Genomic DNA, 16223 nt, shown 5'->3' with positions numbered 1-16223 from the left:
TGACTCAATCATTTCCTTCTTGGGAAGAAGAGAATTAAAATATAACAAGCTTAGAGAAAGAGACTCAGTTTACTAGGCTGGTGTGTTGTCCTTCTGGTGAAGATGAGAACAGTGGAAGATTTTCCTTTTTATTTTCAAAGTCTTTTAAAGTGGTTTCATCACAAGACAGCTCTATTTTCTTTGAAGTGTTAGGAGTTTCTGGAGCAGGCTGTATTATCCATCTGATATCTACTGCTCACTTAGATTATGCTACAGAACACATTCGATTTTGGATTATCTACACTGTTACATTTCTGAGCAAAGATAGTCAAAGTTGCCCACAGCTGGCTACTGAGAATCAGGAAAGGAAAAGGGATAGGGAGAAAAGTTGTTTGAAGGTGAGCAATGAGACATAGTAAAAGGCCATAACAAACCTTTGACTTTTTGCCAGTGTGTAAAGATTTGAAGCATGCATACTGTTTTTGTTTTTTCCATTTACCATTTAGACATGTAATCCTGGGCAAATGATTTAACCCGTGCGTCTGATTCTTTATTTGTAAGGTGAGGCGTCCTGGCTTCACTTACCTGCCTTAGGATCACGAGATTGAGTAGACTGTCAACACTGGTGGCCCCCAAGGAGCCACCCCTGGTATTTGCGCTCGCACCGTAGCCCCCTCCCACACTGACTCAGCCGGTGCGCTCTGCTTCGTGGGACACTTGTGCATCTGTGCTTGTCCTCTTGGAACCCTGAGCCAGGATGGAAAGAGGTCTGGTGATTCTTGGAGAAACGAGGTAGAACAAGACTCCTGACCAGACCTCAGCTATTCCGGCTCTGCCACCTGAGCACCAGGTAAGGGAGTGAAGAGGCCGTCTTGGATATTCCAGCCTCAGCAGATGCCACACGGAGCAGAGCTACCCGGCTGAATTCAGAACTGGGAGAAACAAAGTGTTTTAAACCACTAACTTTGGCGGAAGATTGTGTGCATTAGGGTTTTGTGTGCTGGATATCCTGAAACCCTGTGAGAAACTAAATTCGTAATTGGTCAGGGCCTTCCTGTTGGTGTATTTTATTCATTCGCTCAACAGACATTTGAGTTCCTAGAATACAGTGGTGAGTGTGGCATGGATATGTGCCTTCATGGAGTTCTCTAATGGATGAGATCAATAAACAGGGAACAAGGAAGAAAGTTCAATCAGGAGGCAAAGCATGGCACCATCCTGCCTAGTCTTTCTATGGCTCAGAACCTTATTTTGCCTTTATTATCAACCCACTCAGAACAGGCTAGCTGTGCTGCTGTAATGAACAGCCCTAAAACCCCAGAAGTTTTTATTTCATACATGTCCAACTTGGGGCCAGAAAGTTTCTGCTCCACATCATCTGAGTGGCAGAGGTTGATGGAGCTTCCACCATGTCTGAAATGTAGCCAGTCTATGGAAGGGGAAAGGAATGTGAAAAATTGCTCTTAAAAACGTCTCACATTTTTCTTGGCCAAAGCACTACATGGCCATGCCTAGCTTTAAGGGGGCAGAGAAGTGCCATCCTGCCATATGCCAGAAGGAAAACCAAAAATAATTTTTGAATCAACACTAATGGCTACCAGCAAACATCCAGGCTCTCTAGGCTTAATGCCTGTAGGAGCTGGATTTTGTGACAGTTCTGGGTATAATCCCTTGACAAGGTCTTCCTTTTCTTGCCACCTTCACCCTGTAACCAGAAAACTGAAACTTGAAGGGTAAGGAGGGAGGGAGAAGAGTTTACTGAGTACTTCTTTTTTATTCAATTTAATAATTTCTTTAAAATTTATTTATTTTGGCTGTGTTGGGTCTTCGTTGCTGCGCGTGGGCTTTCTCTAGTTGTGGTGAGCGGGGGCTACTCTTTGTTGCACTGCGTGGGCTTCTCATTGCGGTGGCTTGTTGCAGAGCACGGGCTCTAGGCGCATGAGCTTCAGTAGTTGTGGCACTCGGGCTCAGTAGTTGTGGCTCACAGGCTTTAGAGTGCAGGCTCAGTAGTTGTGGCGCACGGGCTTAGCTGCTCCGCAGCATGTGGGATGTGCCCAGACCAGGGCTCGAACCCATGTCCCCTGCACTGGCAGGCGGATTCTTAACCACTGCGCCACCAGGGAAGTCCCTACTGAGTACTTCTTCTAAGGCGATGTGCCAACTTACAAATGTACTGCATTTCTTCATATCTTCCAACTTCACTTTGGCTAGTGTAGTCTGGGAGCAGCCATTCATCACCTTTTAGTACTGCATATAGCGCTGAGTAATATTGAGAAGTTGTGGTGGCACAGAGAAAAAGAAAAAGGCAGAAGGCAACAGAATTTTAGAATTGGAATGTGACTAAGACCATTAAACCTTTTGGACTTACAATTAGATTTACAATTAGCCATTCTATACTGTCCCAGGTCTCAGGACGGAAAAAAACAGAAGTAGATATTGGTGGGTAGTTGCTATGGACTGAATTGTGACCCCCCCCCACCCCCAAATTCATATAATGAAGCTCTAACCCCCAATGTAATGGCATTTGGATGGGGCCTTTGAGAGATAATATAGGTTTAGATAAAGTCATAAAGGTGGGGCTTTCATGATGGTATTAGTGTCCTTGTAAGGACACAAAAGAGCTTGCTCTCTCTCTGCCATGGGAGGACACAGTAAGAAGGCAGCCCTCTACAAGCCACAGGGAAAGAGTTCTCAACTAAAACTGACCCTGCTGGCATCTTGATCTTATGCTTCTAACCTCCAGAACTGTGAGAAAATAAATTTGTTTTTTAAGCTACTCGGTCTACGGTATTTTGTTACCATAGACTGAGCTGACCCAGACAGTAGTGGTGGCAGAAGTTCATCAGTAACTGCCTAAGCATCAGTCATCCTAACTTGGATTGTTTTCTGTCCCTAGAGTGTGGTGTTTTTTTTTTTTCTTCCAACTTTTAAACCTCTTTAATACACCTGGAGTTTATTTTGATGAAAGGTGTAAAGAGGGGGTCTGACTTGTCCCCTCTCCCTGCCTCACCCACTAACCAATTATTTTGTTCTGCATCCTTTAGTAAAATTCTCCTCCCTCAACAATTTGTGACATTGCTGTCCCTAGGTTTTTATACCTTAGACTTAACATGTTGGGACTGAGACCTTAAAAATGTACTTTTACCTAAAAATTGCATTTGAATTCTGCTATACATCTCAGATTTAATATTAAAATTTTTTTCAACTAACCTTCCACTATAATGGCTTGGGGTAGAACTTCACCTGGAGGAAACAAGGTGAGAGAGGGTTAGTGCCTCCTGGATTAGTGGTGTAGCATATAGCCCTAGAATTAAGGAGTGCCAAAGTTTTATCTGGATTCTCAGATTCTGGAAGATGAATCCGGATTCTTCCTAGCTTGTGTGCCCTTGGACAATTTATGCAACCTTTCTGAACCTCAGTTTCCTCTTCTCTACAATGGGTACAATCATAGTATTTATCTTATAGGTTTAGAATTAAATGAAAATATGTCCATAAAACGCTTAGCGTGTTGCTTGTCACAAAGGGCGCAATTTATACTGCCCAAGCTCTCAAAGCTCGTCAGCAACAGAACCAGGCTGAAGACCGGGTGTCCTAATTCCTTGCCTAGTGTTTTTTCCATCTTGTCACATGGAATGCCTCTTGGAACCAGGGGCGGGTCCAAGCCTATGGGACTGCTGTAATTCTTGCGGAGGGGGACGCGGAGCAGGTGCCGAACGCCGGCCGCCAGAACTGCGCCTGCGCGTGCACCCTCTCTCTCCCACCCCCGCCCCTCCCCGCGACTTTGACGTAATACGCCTGCGCACTGGGCCTTGCGCGACCTCTAGGACTTACCCAGCAGGCAACGGTTCTGTCTCGGGTTAAAATGGCGAGTAGGCCTGCCGGTAAGTGAGCGGTGTCCTGCTTAGCGGGCATCGCCGTGCTCAACCTTTTATTCTCGCAGCAACTTGCTCTTCTTCCTCTGCTCTCTCTAAATGGCCAGGTTTGCGGCAAAAGGGAAGGCAGCGGCTCCAGGCCGCCTGAAGGAGGCCTTGGCCTCATGCCCTTGCTGTCTCCAGGCCCGGCTCGTTTGGGGATGGGATCCGCCGTTGGTGAAGGTGCCCGCGGTGGCTCCCACAGCCCTGGCGCTCCGGCCTGCTAGAGCTCGGCAGCCCTTCCCCTCGGCCTTAGAAGAGTTCAGGGGTACCAGGAGATAATTAGTGGCTGACTTTCAACCCAGGTGAACTGAGTGCTTACTGTGAGCCAAGCGCTGTCATGTGCGTTATTAGCTTGATAAACTCTCCTGCCAGCGCGAGGAAGATGGTGCTAGTTTCCCTTTTCGGCTGGTAAGATAACGGAGGCGAAGTGACCGGAGGAAATAGGATTGGAAATCTCAATCTCGTTCCACGTCTCGCGCTTCTCAAACTGGGAATTAGAGGCAGCTGAGCAAGGGTTACAGCGAAGCTTCAGTTTAACCTTGGCTTATCTGGAAAGTCAACTTGATCTGTGGATTTGGAGAAATTTGTATTTATTACAGGCACTGGAACAGATGTATTTATTATGGAATAGGATGCAGAAATTACCGGAATACTTAAAACAGAACGTGAAAAAAGTGCAGTTTTCCCTGTGGGGGGGTTTTTTTGTTTTTGTTTTTTGCCAATCCCTGCCCTCTGGCGGTATAAATTGGAATAGCTTTAAAAAATGTCGGTCCCTTTCTCCCTGCCCCCAACAATTGTGAAGCTATTAGGAAACATCAGATTGCCAGAAAAATTCGTTAACCTAAACGACATTGAGCTTTTGGGGAGTGGGGGAGAAATTTAAAAATTCATTATTTCATTAACTTGGCAAGTACTGTAGGCGTTCTACTTCTGCCCTGTGTTTGGAAACTAGATAGACCTGGCCTCAGCCCTATTACTAGCTGCCTCTGATCTTGGATTGGATAATTTATGTAAGCCTTATTCCTCTTCTGCAAGGATAGGCGTGTTGTAAATAACTCTAGCTAATGATGGTAAAGCAAATAGAATAGTGCCTGGCACACAGTAAGTGTTCAATGAATAGTAATCATTATTACCATCACTGGTAAATATGTTTACAAATAATTTGTCTCCTATAAGTATGTTTGTATATTGTTGACTCTTTGGTTAGTTGTTTTTCCGGAAGTAACGTTATACATAGTGCTTAATTTCCAAGGAGATTCACCAAAGCTGTGATGTACTAAGGAGAGGTTGAAGTAAAAGGAGAGTTTGTTTTCCTTCTTTGGTAAGGGCCTAGCCCTAAGACAAAACTTTAAAAGAAAATTTAAACTTGCCATACCTCCCCTTCTGTACCACATGTGTCCTGTAAACATCAGGCACTATCATGTTGCCCTTAGGTCCTACTGGGTAACCCATCCTTCTCAGTCCTGTTCCCCAGAGAGTTTTAACATTACCTATTTTTCCTCATCCATTTTCAAGTATCCATTCCCTCAGCGGAAAGTTAACTCCTTGGGAGTAGGAAAATGTGCTTCTTTTACTAGTCCATATTAATATTAAATGACTGACTAATGGTATCAAAACCCTCCCAGAAATACATATATTTTTAAAGAGAGTAGCCAAGTGAAATAAAGGTAATGTAGAATAAAAATTTTGGAGGATGGGGGTCATTTAGATTTACCAGCGTATGCTGAAATCTCATCTTTTCATACAACTCCAACTCCCTTGAAAAGTTTACAGTTATTTCCTGTAACCCATTTCTGAAACTACAAATGATGGAGAAGCTCCCATTTTCTTTTTCATCCCCCACCCCTCAATTCTGATGGTAGCAGGGGGACAAAAAGGAATGGGATGCTTGACTTTGAGAGGCTGGAGTGGCCCTCCGAATTCATGGGTTCCACATTCGAGGATCCAGCCGACCTCCTGATGGAAAATATTTGGGAAAAAAGTTCCACAAAGTTTAAAAAAGCAAAACTTGAATTTGTTGCTCTCAGGCAACTATTCACATAGCATTTACATTGTATTAAGTATTATAAGTAATCCAGAGATGATTTAAAGTATACAGGAAGATGTGCTTAGGTTATGTGCAAACACTACACCATTTTATGTAGGGGACTTGAGCCTCTCGGATTTTGATATCTGAGGGGGGTCCTGGAATCAATCCCCTGAGGATATCGAGGGACTGTAATTGTACCTACAGAGCTTTAGTACATTAAGTGTTTGAGTTTATCCTTTTTTCCCCATGACTTAATTGCCCAATTTTTTTACCTGCAATACTTTTGCTCATAGATAAAATAAGCTATTTTTATCTACAATATATAGGGTATATGCTTTTAAAAGAAATTCCTTCCTGTGTTTGCATTTTTTAACTGGTTGCTTATGTACTATATAAGTGAATTGTTAGCAGTTAACAGTGTGACAATATCAGTTGCAGCATCAAGCAAGTGGCTGGAGGGTATTCGAAAATGGTATTACAATGCTGCCGGGTTCAATAAACTGGGTGAGTATTTGGGCTTTCTTCTGTTTTTTTTTTTTTTCTTTTTCTGAGAGTAGTGCTTTTGCAAGAGTTATCATGGATCCCAAAAATACGTTAACTAATTGCACCTGTGTACATTAGAAATCTTAAAATTAGGTCACATTTTATTGTTAAATCCATTTCGTTTTTATTATTATGAGAAAAGAGGGATGGAATTGACTCAAATGTATAAGCTGGAAATGATTTATGTTCTTGAAATATGGTAGCAGGACATTTTCCTTATTATATGTTCCCTCTCTCAACTCCTCCGCTTAGCATTTTAAAATTTAAGTTGTATGAACTTCGAAAGTAGAAATTTTTCAAATGTTAAAATTGTCTGACATCTTTACAGTTATTTGATGCCTGAACTATTTTTTAGAACTTTATACTTTGCCATGAACTTCATCTTTTGTAATTGAAGCATGAGGGAAGCATCATTAAATGTTACTGGTTCCTTAGTACACTATCATTTTAAGATTCTTTAATACCTTGATCTCAGAATTAAAGTATAAGAAAGTAGAGATATAGTCTATTGATATGTGTTTAAAAACAAAGTAGACATTTTAAATGATTTTAAAATTGCTGTAGATAAAATGTGAATTTTGTGGCAGTGGATTTTGAAAGACTCATATTGTTTCCACAGTACCATTTAAGAAATAATCCATTAAATAACCCATTATTGTGTGTGAGATGCATTGAGTTTCCATGATACCTAACTCTTCATATTACCACCCAAGTTAAGTAAATGACTTAGGTTATAAGTCATAATTTTACTCATTTTTTAGAAATTCCTTATTTTTGAGATGCATATTCAATCTTACTCTCTTTGTTTTTTATCATAGGCTTAATGCGAGATGATACGATATATGAGAATGAAGATGTAAAAGAAGCCATAAGAAGGCTTCCTGAGAACCTTTATAACGACAGGGTGTTTCGCATTAAGAGAGCACTGGACCTGACCATGAGGCAGCAGATCTTGCCTAAAGAGCAGTGGACAAAATATGAGGAGGTAGAACAGCTCTTTTATATCTGATAATGTTGGCCGTGAAGGATTGAGTATTAGAAACAGAGAACACATTCGTTTGTATAGTGCTTTAGAGTTCTGAAAGTTGTGTCAAATCAAAATCCTTATGACAATCTGGTGAGGTTAGTAGAGCAAGTGTTAGCTCCATTTTAGAGGTAAACACATTGAGACTTAGAGATGAAGTGACTTCCAGAATCATTAAGCAGGCCGCTGATGCAGAGATCCAGGACTAGAATCGAGGTCTTCTGCCTCCCAGGCCATTGTTCTCCCTCTACACTCTGCTTTCTGCTCGGATGAAAAAATGGTGGTGTTCATGTGATCGGCCCATTGAGTGGCCTTCTAGCTCCTGGGAAGGACGCTGTGAAGCAAACCCTCACCCCTTGAACTGCATTGAAACTGGGCCAAAGCTTGTAGACTCTCATTCCTTTTTCTTTTCTGACAGACTTCTCTCTAATAACCTATCAGAGTAGCTTATTACAATATCTTTATGGGTTTTTACATTTTAGAAAAGCAGACAGTTTTTAGTCTGCTTGAGAATATATTTTCTTAAGTTGGAAATTAATAGATTTCTTTTGTTGTTTAAGACCTATTGAGTGTTGGGGGTATATTAGTATGTAATGGTAGCATATAATATTTTTCTTTTATTCATTCTTTAGGATAAATTCTACCTTGAACCATATCTGAAAGAGGTTATTCGGGAAAGAAAAGAGAGAGAAGAATGGGCAAAGAAATAATCATGTAGTCTAAATCTGGATGCAGCTATCCTAAAGTATTTTTATGAAGTTGGTTAAGCCTGAAATGTACAATGTAGAACTATCTGGGCTGTAAATGTATTACTTTAAATAAATCTCTATTATAATTATTGTTGGAGTTTTGGAATTTTAAACCTTATTCCGAACAACTACTGAATTTACTTATCTGTTACAGTTTTTTCCAAACTTGTAAGATATTTTTCAGTTAGTGGTTAACTGCCTCCTGGAGCCCAGAGAAGCCACTTGAATCAGTTTAAGTAGAATGGTCACATCTGGATTGTTAGCAAGATACTTAGAAACCCCAGCAGGGCCTCCGTTGCAAGGATGGAATAGAGCAAGAAACAAGCACCAGTGAGTTTATTTTACCTGAAGCAAACAGCACAAGCAGATTGGCTCTCAGACTTCAAAAGTTACTGAATGAAAGGAGAGAGGATTCACCCCTTAGTCTGCCAGGATTGGGAAACAACCACTGTTGTTCAAATATAATTGCTTTTGCATCCTATCTTTTAAAAAAAAATTATGTATACAACCCCAATATGAGTGTATAAGTTATATATATGTGCTCCTGTGTTCATATGTGTATTAGAAAATAAAAAACAGACATTAGAAAAATAGTCAAAAATATAAAGACAGATCATACTTTCTTCCCAGATTCCAGTGACTTTCACTTTGGAAATGATTATTAAAGTCTATAATAAGCGTTGGATAGTAATAATATTTAAAAGTTTTAAGGCGATAGTCTAATTTTTTAATATAAGTTAGAACCATTCAATAACGTCATCATTCCCACCCCTAAATTCTAAAAAGTTTTTTTGGTGGAAGCGAGAACATGGAACCCCACAGCGAGGGGGGAAGGAGCTGTGTGGAACCTGCAGTCTACACAGTGTCCCACAAGCCACTGCTGTGTGTGGTGGGAACGTCTGATTGGGGTCTTACCTTGAAGAACAAAGCAACAGAATGTGAAGAACAAGTTTTGTGTTATAGAGAGATACTGCAGCTTCAGTTCTAGACCACCACAATAAAGCAGATACCAAAATAAAGTGAGTCACTTGAAGTTTTTGGTTTCCCAGTGCATATAAAAGTTACGTTTATAACTGCAATTAAGTGTACAGTAGCATTGTGTCTAAAAAACCAATGTATACCTTCAGCAAGTTGTAGTAATAACATCAAAAGTCACTGATCACCATAACAAACACAATAATAATAAAGTTTGAAATATTTCGAGAACTGCCAAAATGTGACAGAGACATGAAGTTCCAAACGCTGTTGGGAAGATGGCGCCAACAGACTTGCTGGACACAGGGTTGCCGCAAACCTTCAATTTGTAAAAAACACGATATCTGTGAAGCCCAATAAAAGGAGGTATGCCTGTAGTTAAAATTCCTAAAACAGAATCAAAAGCTGGTGTGTACATTTGGCGTGTATTTTTTCCATGGAGTGTGATAAGATTTTGGCAAACATACGTCTGACTTTTGCAACATGTACATAGTGTCTTTAAAAGTTTGCTAAAATACTAGGAAGCCTCATTAAATTCCCTAAGAGCCTATCTTCTCTTTGATACTCGAAACATCTATCCTGAAGTCATTCTTGTCAGTTTTTCGGGGTCTGTCCAAGTTGCCTAGATCCTCATTTGATAATGGTTTTGATCATGATAAGAGCAGTTCTTTAACATGTTTAGTATTTTTGTAAGATTTGTGATTTTACTTTGTAATCGGAATTACACTTTTGGAGCAGTATTGCAGATCACAGAGAAACAAGAAGATGTAGGTAGATGCTGATGTTAAGGGACTGTTCGCTTAAGGGTCTGTTGATTGACTTCTGTCATGATGCTTCCCTATTAGACCTAAGTAGGTAACTAAGATAAATTCTCGGACAACCAAGGACCTCCCAGTGTTTCAGTGCTCCAATTTCTTTCTTTTCTCAGATCTTTTCAAATAAATTTGAATCCCATACATTGCTGGTGGCTCATCATCCTGTAGACAGGGTAGTAGAATTAGTCAGAGCCAATTCTGGGTTACACGGCCCAGATCTGAATCCACTCACTTAACCGGGTAATTTTAGGAATATGGTTTAACCTCTCTGTGGCTCAGTTTCCTCAGCCCTAAGATGGGGCTAATGATAACCTACTTTAAGGGTTGTTGTGAAAATTAACTGACTTCATTGTATGTCAAGCTCTTAGAACAGTTCTTGGCACATAGTAAGCACTATTCTGACTTGCTAAAAGATTCAGTAATAAGAATAAAAACTGGGCCAAAGCCCAGAGTTCCTATAGCCATAATAATTCTCTATTCACAAACGATGGTATCTTGTTAATATAGGCATCCCCATTGCGTGACTTTGAAAATAACCAAAATAGAATTTAAAGGTTAGGTAAGCATAAAACCTTAACCAAATCCTCGACAGCCTGGTGGGTGAAATGCAAATGGGTTTACCCATTTGAGTGACATAAATATTAGGAACCACAGTAACAGAGATGAATACAGTTAAAGGGTGAATGAGACGATACAACAGGAAAAAGGTCCCTTTATTAGAATGAGGTACTAAATTCAGCCACTAGGTGGTGATGCACTACAACTTTCCTACTTAGAGGTGCACTGCACCAGCACTTCTGTAGATTTGTCCATTCTCTGCCCCCACCAACTCCTTCCCCTTCATTTTTCAAGTTGACAACACCTTAGAGGTTTATGGCCATCAGGAGGATTTACTACTAAGCTATATACTGATGTAATGAAATCTAATATATGCTGTGCAATGAATTATGAGATGTTATTTAGTTTCAGGATTTTATTACTTCAATCGGTTTTGACCGTATTTCCTTTTATATGATTGCTCACTCTTTAAACATACCAGATGACTGTATAAGGAACACCTAATAAAGTCTATAGATGTTAAAATATATATGTTTTAATTTATTTGCCATAATTTGTTTAAATTCTGGTTATACTGGTGTTCATATTAAAAGCCATAACATGTTAGAATCTGAGATCTCAGGTCAGATGGTGCCTCTGAATTATATTTTGCTAAGAAATTTCATTGTATGTATTAACAACTGAGCAGGGAAGAAGAACTGAATCATTACAAGGTTGTTAATTTTTAGCATAGATTCCAGAAAGCTTGTTAATATTTGAGTGGCTTATGTATTATGGCAAACTATTTTAAATGGTATTCTGGATTCTGACTATATCTCTCCTACAGTTGAAAGAATGTATATTTGTTTAACTTTGTATTTTAATACATTTGCCTATTTTTGCATAAAATGCCAAAAATGTAATTTCAAAATAAATCCCTGTGAAACTTCTGGTAACATTATTCAATTGAATCATCGTTCTATTAGTATGCTAACTATTTTAAAGAAAATTTTATACATATATATGAACTTGTATTTATAAGTCAAACAAAAAAAAAAGATAATTATTTGTTTTACAAGAGTCAGCTTTTAATTCCTTTCTTATGCATGCATTTAAAGTATGGTTTGCCACTAAACTAGAAACTCAGATCTGATGCCAACAGTTTAGGCAAGTCATCCTTTAAAGGCTCGGGCTCCTCAGCTATAAAATGAAGCAGTTTATGAAATGAGTCGTTATTTCAGGACCAAAACATCCTGGGTCTGTATTTTTAATTTATGCAATTATTGTTAGGATGAACTAATATTGATGGAGTATCAACTTTGTACCAGGCACTGTTCATATGTGGTCCCTTTTAATCCTCCCTGCAACCTTCTGGAATAGATATAATTACACCCATTGTATGGAATAAGAAACTGGGCTTGTTCATTATATGTATTTTTTTTTGGTGTGTGCTTTTTATGTTTCATGCTAGGCAGAAGCTAGGTGTAGGATAGGGTTTCTGAACATTGGCGCTATTGACATTTGGGCTGGGTAGTTCTTTGTTGTGGCGGCTTTCCTGTACATTGTAGGTGTTTAGCAGTATCCTGGTTTTCCCCCAGTTATGACCGCCAAAAATGTCTGCAGACATTTGCTAAATGTCCCCCTGGGGGACAGAATTGCCTCCAGTTGAAAACCACCAGTACAGGGGATACAGAGAGAGAAACCAAGATGGTGGAGAGTGATATGTAAATAGGTATATAAACATGTAAATATATGTAAAGAAATGTGTAAATTATCTGTAAGCCTATATACACTGGGTGTTATGGAAACATGGAGAAGGGAAAACTAACTCAACTTGGCAGGTGATCAGAGAAGACCCTCTGACAGTTTAGCTAATTCCAAAAGAGTAAGCAAAGCCAGCCAAGCCAAGCAGAGGGAAATCAACAGGAAATGCTCAGAGGCAGGGATGTGCAGGCATATGCCTAGAGAAGAATGGGTGGTTTCACATTGATGGAGTGGCAAATGTCAGCTGGGAGGTGGGGAAATGAAACTTGGAAGGTATATGCCACATTGAGATTCTTGCACTTTGTGAGCAGGAAAGTGTTTGAATAGGTTCTAGCAAGTAAAAATTCCCAGAATTTTCAAGTTGGGTTAAGGGAGATTAATTTTAAAGTTTCTCAATACTGAGCTGCCAATTTGCTTTTCAAGACTGTAATAATTTATACTCCTCTAAGCAATTCACGAGGGCTCTTTTCAATGCACCCCTGCCTGCACTGAGTATTCTCATTAAGAACAACCTTTGTGAATTTGGTTGGAGAAAGGGTTTCTTGTTCAAATTTGCGTTTCTTGGACTGGGTAGTTAAACATTTTTCCATATGCTGTTATCAGGTTGTTTTTCCTCCTTAATCAATCTTGTTCATGTCCTTTGCCTATGTGTCTATTTTTATTTTCACAGCATTTTCCTTATTTGTTTAGTTTTCTTCTTAGTTCCTCCCTCTGCCCCCAATTTGGGTCAGTTCTTATCTATTTGTATAAGACCTTTATATATTTAGACAGTACTCCTTTTACTTAAATTTGCTGAAATGATATTTTCTTATTTCGTTGTTTGAATTTTGTTTTGGTTATTTTTTGATGCTTTTCAACTTTGTTCATGGTGGTTTTTGTCAAATGGAAGTTTCCAATTTTTATGTGGTACAGTCTATCAGTCTTCTCCTCTGTGATTTTGCCTTTAAGGTCATGTTTGAGAAGTCCTTCCTTTACTCCATGGTTATATAAATATCCAGCAAGGTTTTCATCCAGTACTTTTAGCTATAAGAAGTAAAACCATAAACCTTTAATCCCTATGGAATTAGGTATATGGTGTGAGCAGAGTATATTTTTGAGAGATACTAGGAGGTCCAGTTGGCAAGGCTGGTTGATCAATTACATGTGTAGGGAGTGGAGGTGGGAAGTAGAGAGGAAGGTGAGGAGGGGACCCACTAAGGGGGATCCCTTCAGGATGCAGACTGGTGATCAGCCCCTTCTATGGGCTTGTCATTCTGTCAGATTGTTTGCTGTCCTGGGCATTCCAGATCCACTCTCTGCACACCTCCATCCCGTTCTGAGCCCCAGGGGCTGACCTGTATGGATTGCATCAACGGACACCCTTGCCCTCTGGCTTCCGGCTTGGGCTTGGCCAATGAGAAGTCACCTGCAGAAGAGGGCAGACAGGCAGAGAGACTAGGGTATGTATTCCACCAGCCCACCCCGGCTACTGGTTGGCAGTCCCTCTCAGGACTCCTGCAGCATTCTCCCTCCCACACCCATCTCTTGCTGGTTCCCCTTAACCCTGCCTGCCCTTTGTTAGTAGTTCCTTCGTTGAATGTTCCTTGGTTGCAGGAACCTGAAGGCAACCCAGGACCTTGACTCACACAGAGCTGGGCTCCATCCCCCAACCCTAGGTAGTTGGGGGTTTCCCATGGGAGCACCAAGGGCTGCGGAACTGGTTTGTGGTTTGTCCCTGGGAAACCTTACAAGCTTGCTTCTTTGAGGCTGGCTAATTCATGGCCCAGAGTCAGCCTCCAAGAGGCCACGCCAGTTCCTGTCGAAGGCAGTGTCTCCCACCACCCCCACCTCTCTGCCTCTACGCCTGATGGATCTGCTTCCAATCAGAGACTTGCTCTCCGACACAATTTAATTCAGGGAAATGCCAGTGCTGAAAAGATGCTGTATGACAGAAAACAGAAGGTTCGCCCATCCTGACATACTGCTGCACTGTCATTCTGGGCAAGCTCTTTCCTCTTGTTTAACTCCCTCTTCCCCAAAGGCACTCTGCAAGATTCTACCTCTGATCTTTGTCCCTCCTGTTCCCTGTCTCCTGGGATGCCACTCGCAACCCTCACCATTCTCTCCGCTTGCCCATATTCTAGCTTTACTTTAAGGCAAAAATTAAATTCTACTTACTTGGAGAAGCCCTCTCTGATCCCCAGACACTTGACATTTTCTATTTTCTTGGAATTCTGAAGCATTACTGCTTCAAAAAATCATTTTGTTACTTAACAATAGCTAATACTATTTACCTAGTGTTCATCATGTGCCACGTGTGGTCTTGTTATTCCTTAAAAAACTCTTCAAGGTGGGTGTGATTATCCGCTTTTCATATAGGCTCAGAGAGAGTGGGTAACTGCTACAAGATCACAGTTAGCAAGTGAGCAAACTGAAATTTAAATTCCATCTGCCTTTATATTGCTCTGTTGTCTTTTCAGTGTATGCCGTCTCATACTTACCATCTTTAAGTTTACAAATTCAATTTCATTTTGTACTCATCTTTTGCTGACATTTTTCTTTTTCAACTCTACCAGTTATCGATCTTTGGTTTGAAAAGTAGTGTAATCATCCTTTCTCTGAGGAGGTGACATTTGAACTATGCCCTGAATGTTGGAGAGGAGCCACCAGGTGAAGCCACCCTGGTTCTCAAGCTGGGCTGTTCAGGGAATCACCTGGGAAGCTTAAAAACAAACAAGCAACCCAAACCAAAACCACTTTGGTGCCTGGGTACCACTCTGGAGATTCTGAATTGATGCCTGGGTACCAACTCTGGAGATTCTGAATTGATTGGTTTGGGATGCGGCCTGGAATGCAGATGGTTTTACTGTGTGACTAAGGCTGAGAAACATTGGTCAAGGGAAGAACATTCCCAGCTGAGAAAACATCAAGTGCAAAGGATTTGTGGTGGCAGCGAGCGTGAGTGGGGAGCAGCGAGGGGACGCTGATGGAGAAGGCCATCCTGCTGAATCCAAATGGAGGAGGGAGAATGCAAACTCCAAGATCAGAAAGGCAGGCACAGCCCCCCATGGAGGGCATTTTATCCTGGGGAATAAGTTTGAATTTTATGTAAATGCAACTGGAAGGCCTGAAGGGTTTTGAGCAGAGCAGTGAACTATGATTTTGAAGCAAGTACTATGTATAAAACTACCTCATTCTTTTTAAGGAAAGCATAGCCCTCCAGATTATGTATGTCCCATAATTTATTCAACCACTTTCCAGTTGATTGACATTTGGGTTGCTTCCAATGGAATGCTATTACAAATAGAGCTGCAGTGAAAATCCTCGTGCACTTGTGCTTTTGCATTTTTGTAGGATAGAGTCCAAAGGCTTAAAAAATTTAGACAGGGAACACTGTGGTAGGGAGGGGAGAAAATCCTTTAAAACTCCGTGTCATGCAAGGGAGAGAGATCTCATAAGCCCAAGTGTCTCAAATGTGTGTTCCACACCAGCCTGGATAAAGCCAGGTTTAGCAGACCATCAAGATTTTGCAAACAGCCGCTGAAGTGTCCTACAATAATACTGAAGTGTGACAAACATGGACACGCCTGGCGTTACTGAAACGGACATTTCATTTCCCCTTAGGTTTTAATAATATCATAAATTGATTACATTCGCTCTGCTTTCAGTCCTATCCAAGTGATTTAGCTAACATATTGTATGTTTAGTATTTCATGTTCACATGAAAGTCAGCTTTTTAAAAATCCTGTCATAAATCAGAACAGAATTTCCCTTTTAGATAAGTATACCATTTTTTATAATTTCCATTATCTATACAAAAGGAGCCTAATACAAAATGTTTCTCCATCGATTCAAATCTTTTTTTGTTTTTAACTTCTCAAGGCATTTTCACCTTTCTGACACATTTGTGTACAA

The 16223-nt window shown here is 40.5% G+C and overlaps 1 protein-coding gene and 1 long non-coding RNA gene across 5 annotated transcripts; one reads left to right on the top strand and one right to left on the bottom strand.

The window, feature by feature from the left end:
• Nucleotides 1-13: 13 nt before the first annotated feature.
• Nucleotides 14-4195, bottom strand: LOC309646444. Its single transcript, XR_014255364.1, has 3 exons — nucleotides 3811-4195; nucleotides 3190-3222; nucleotides 14-2238 (listed from the first exon to the last, which is right to left on the bottom strand). It is a non-coding gene; the product is annotated as an uncharacterized lncRNA (long non-coding RNA).
• On the top strand, nucleotides 3737-8335 carry UQCRB (ubiquinol-cytochrome c reductase binding protein). Of its 4 annotated transcripts, none has more exons than XM_082432796.1 (5): nucleotides 3831-3860; nucleotides 6355-6426; nucleotides 7085-7178; nucleotides 7284-7450; nucleotides 8122-8335. In XM_082432796.1, exons 4-5 carry the CDS (start codon nucleotides 7289-7291, stop codon nucleotides 8197-8199), a joined length of 240 nt encoding a protein of 79 aa, XP_082288922.1. In that variant the 5' UTR covers nucleotides 3831-3860; nucleotides 6355-6426; nucleotides 7085-7178; nucleotides 7284-7288; the 3' UTR covers nucleotides 8200-8335. The 4 variants fall into 4 exon arrangements, with proteins under 4 accessions (XP_082288920.1, XP_082288922.1, XP_082288923.1 ...); XM_082432797.1 differs by lacking the exon at nucleotides 3831-3860 and adding an exon at nucleotides 5664-5920; XM_082432794.1 differs by lacking the exon at nucleotides 7085-7178 and having other exon boundaries at nucleotides 3737-3860.
• Nucleotides 8336-16223: the final 7888 nt, after the last annotated feature.

The sequence above is a fragment of the Balaenoptera physalus genome (assembly GCF_965194825.1).
Source record: "Balaenoptera physalus genome assembly, chromosome: 17".
Classification (NCBI taxonomy): Eukaryota; Metazoa; Chordata; class Mammalia; order Artiodactyla; family Balaenopteridae; genus Balaenoptera; species Balaenoptera physalus.
This window is presented reverse-complemented; position numbering and strand designations above follow the sequence as displayed.

Bases quoted from the DNA above. Each gene is read 5' to 3' on its own strand.
- UQCRB (XM_082432794.1), top strand. The intron at 6,427-7,283 runs GTGAGTATTTGG...TTTTTATCATAG, and splicing joins TGCCGGGTTCAATAAACTGG to GCTTAATGCGAGATGATACG. The intron at 7,451-8,121 runs GTAGAACAGCTC...TTCATTCTTTAG, and splicing joins AGTGGACAAAATATGAGGAG to GATAAATTCTACCTTGAACC.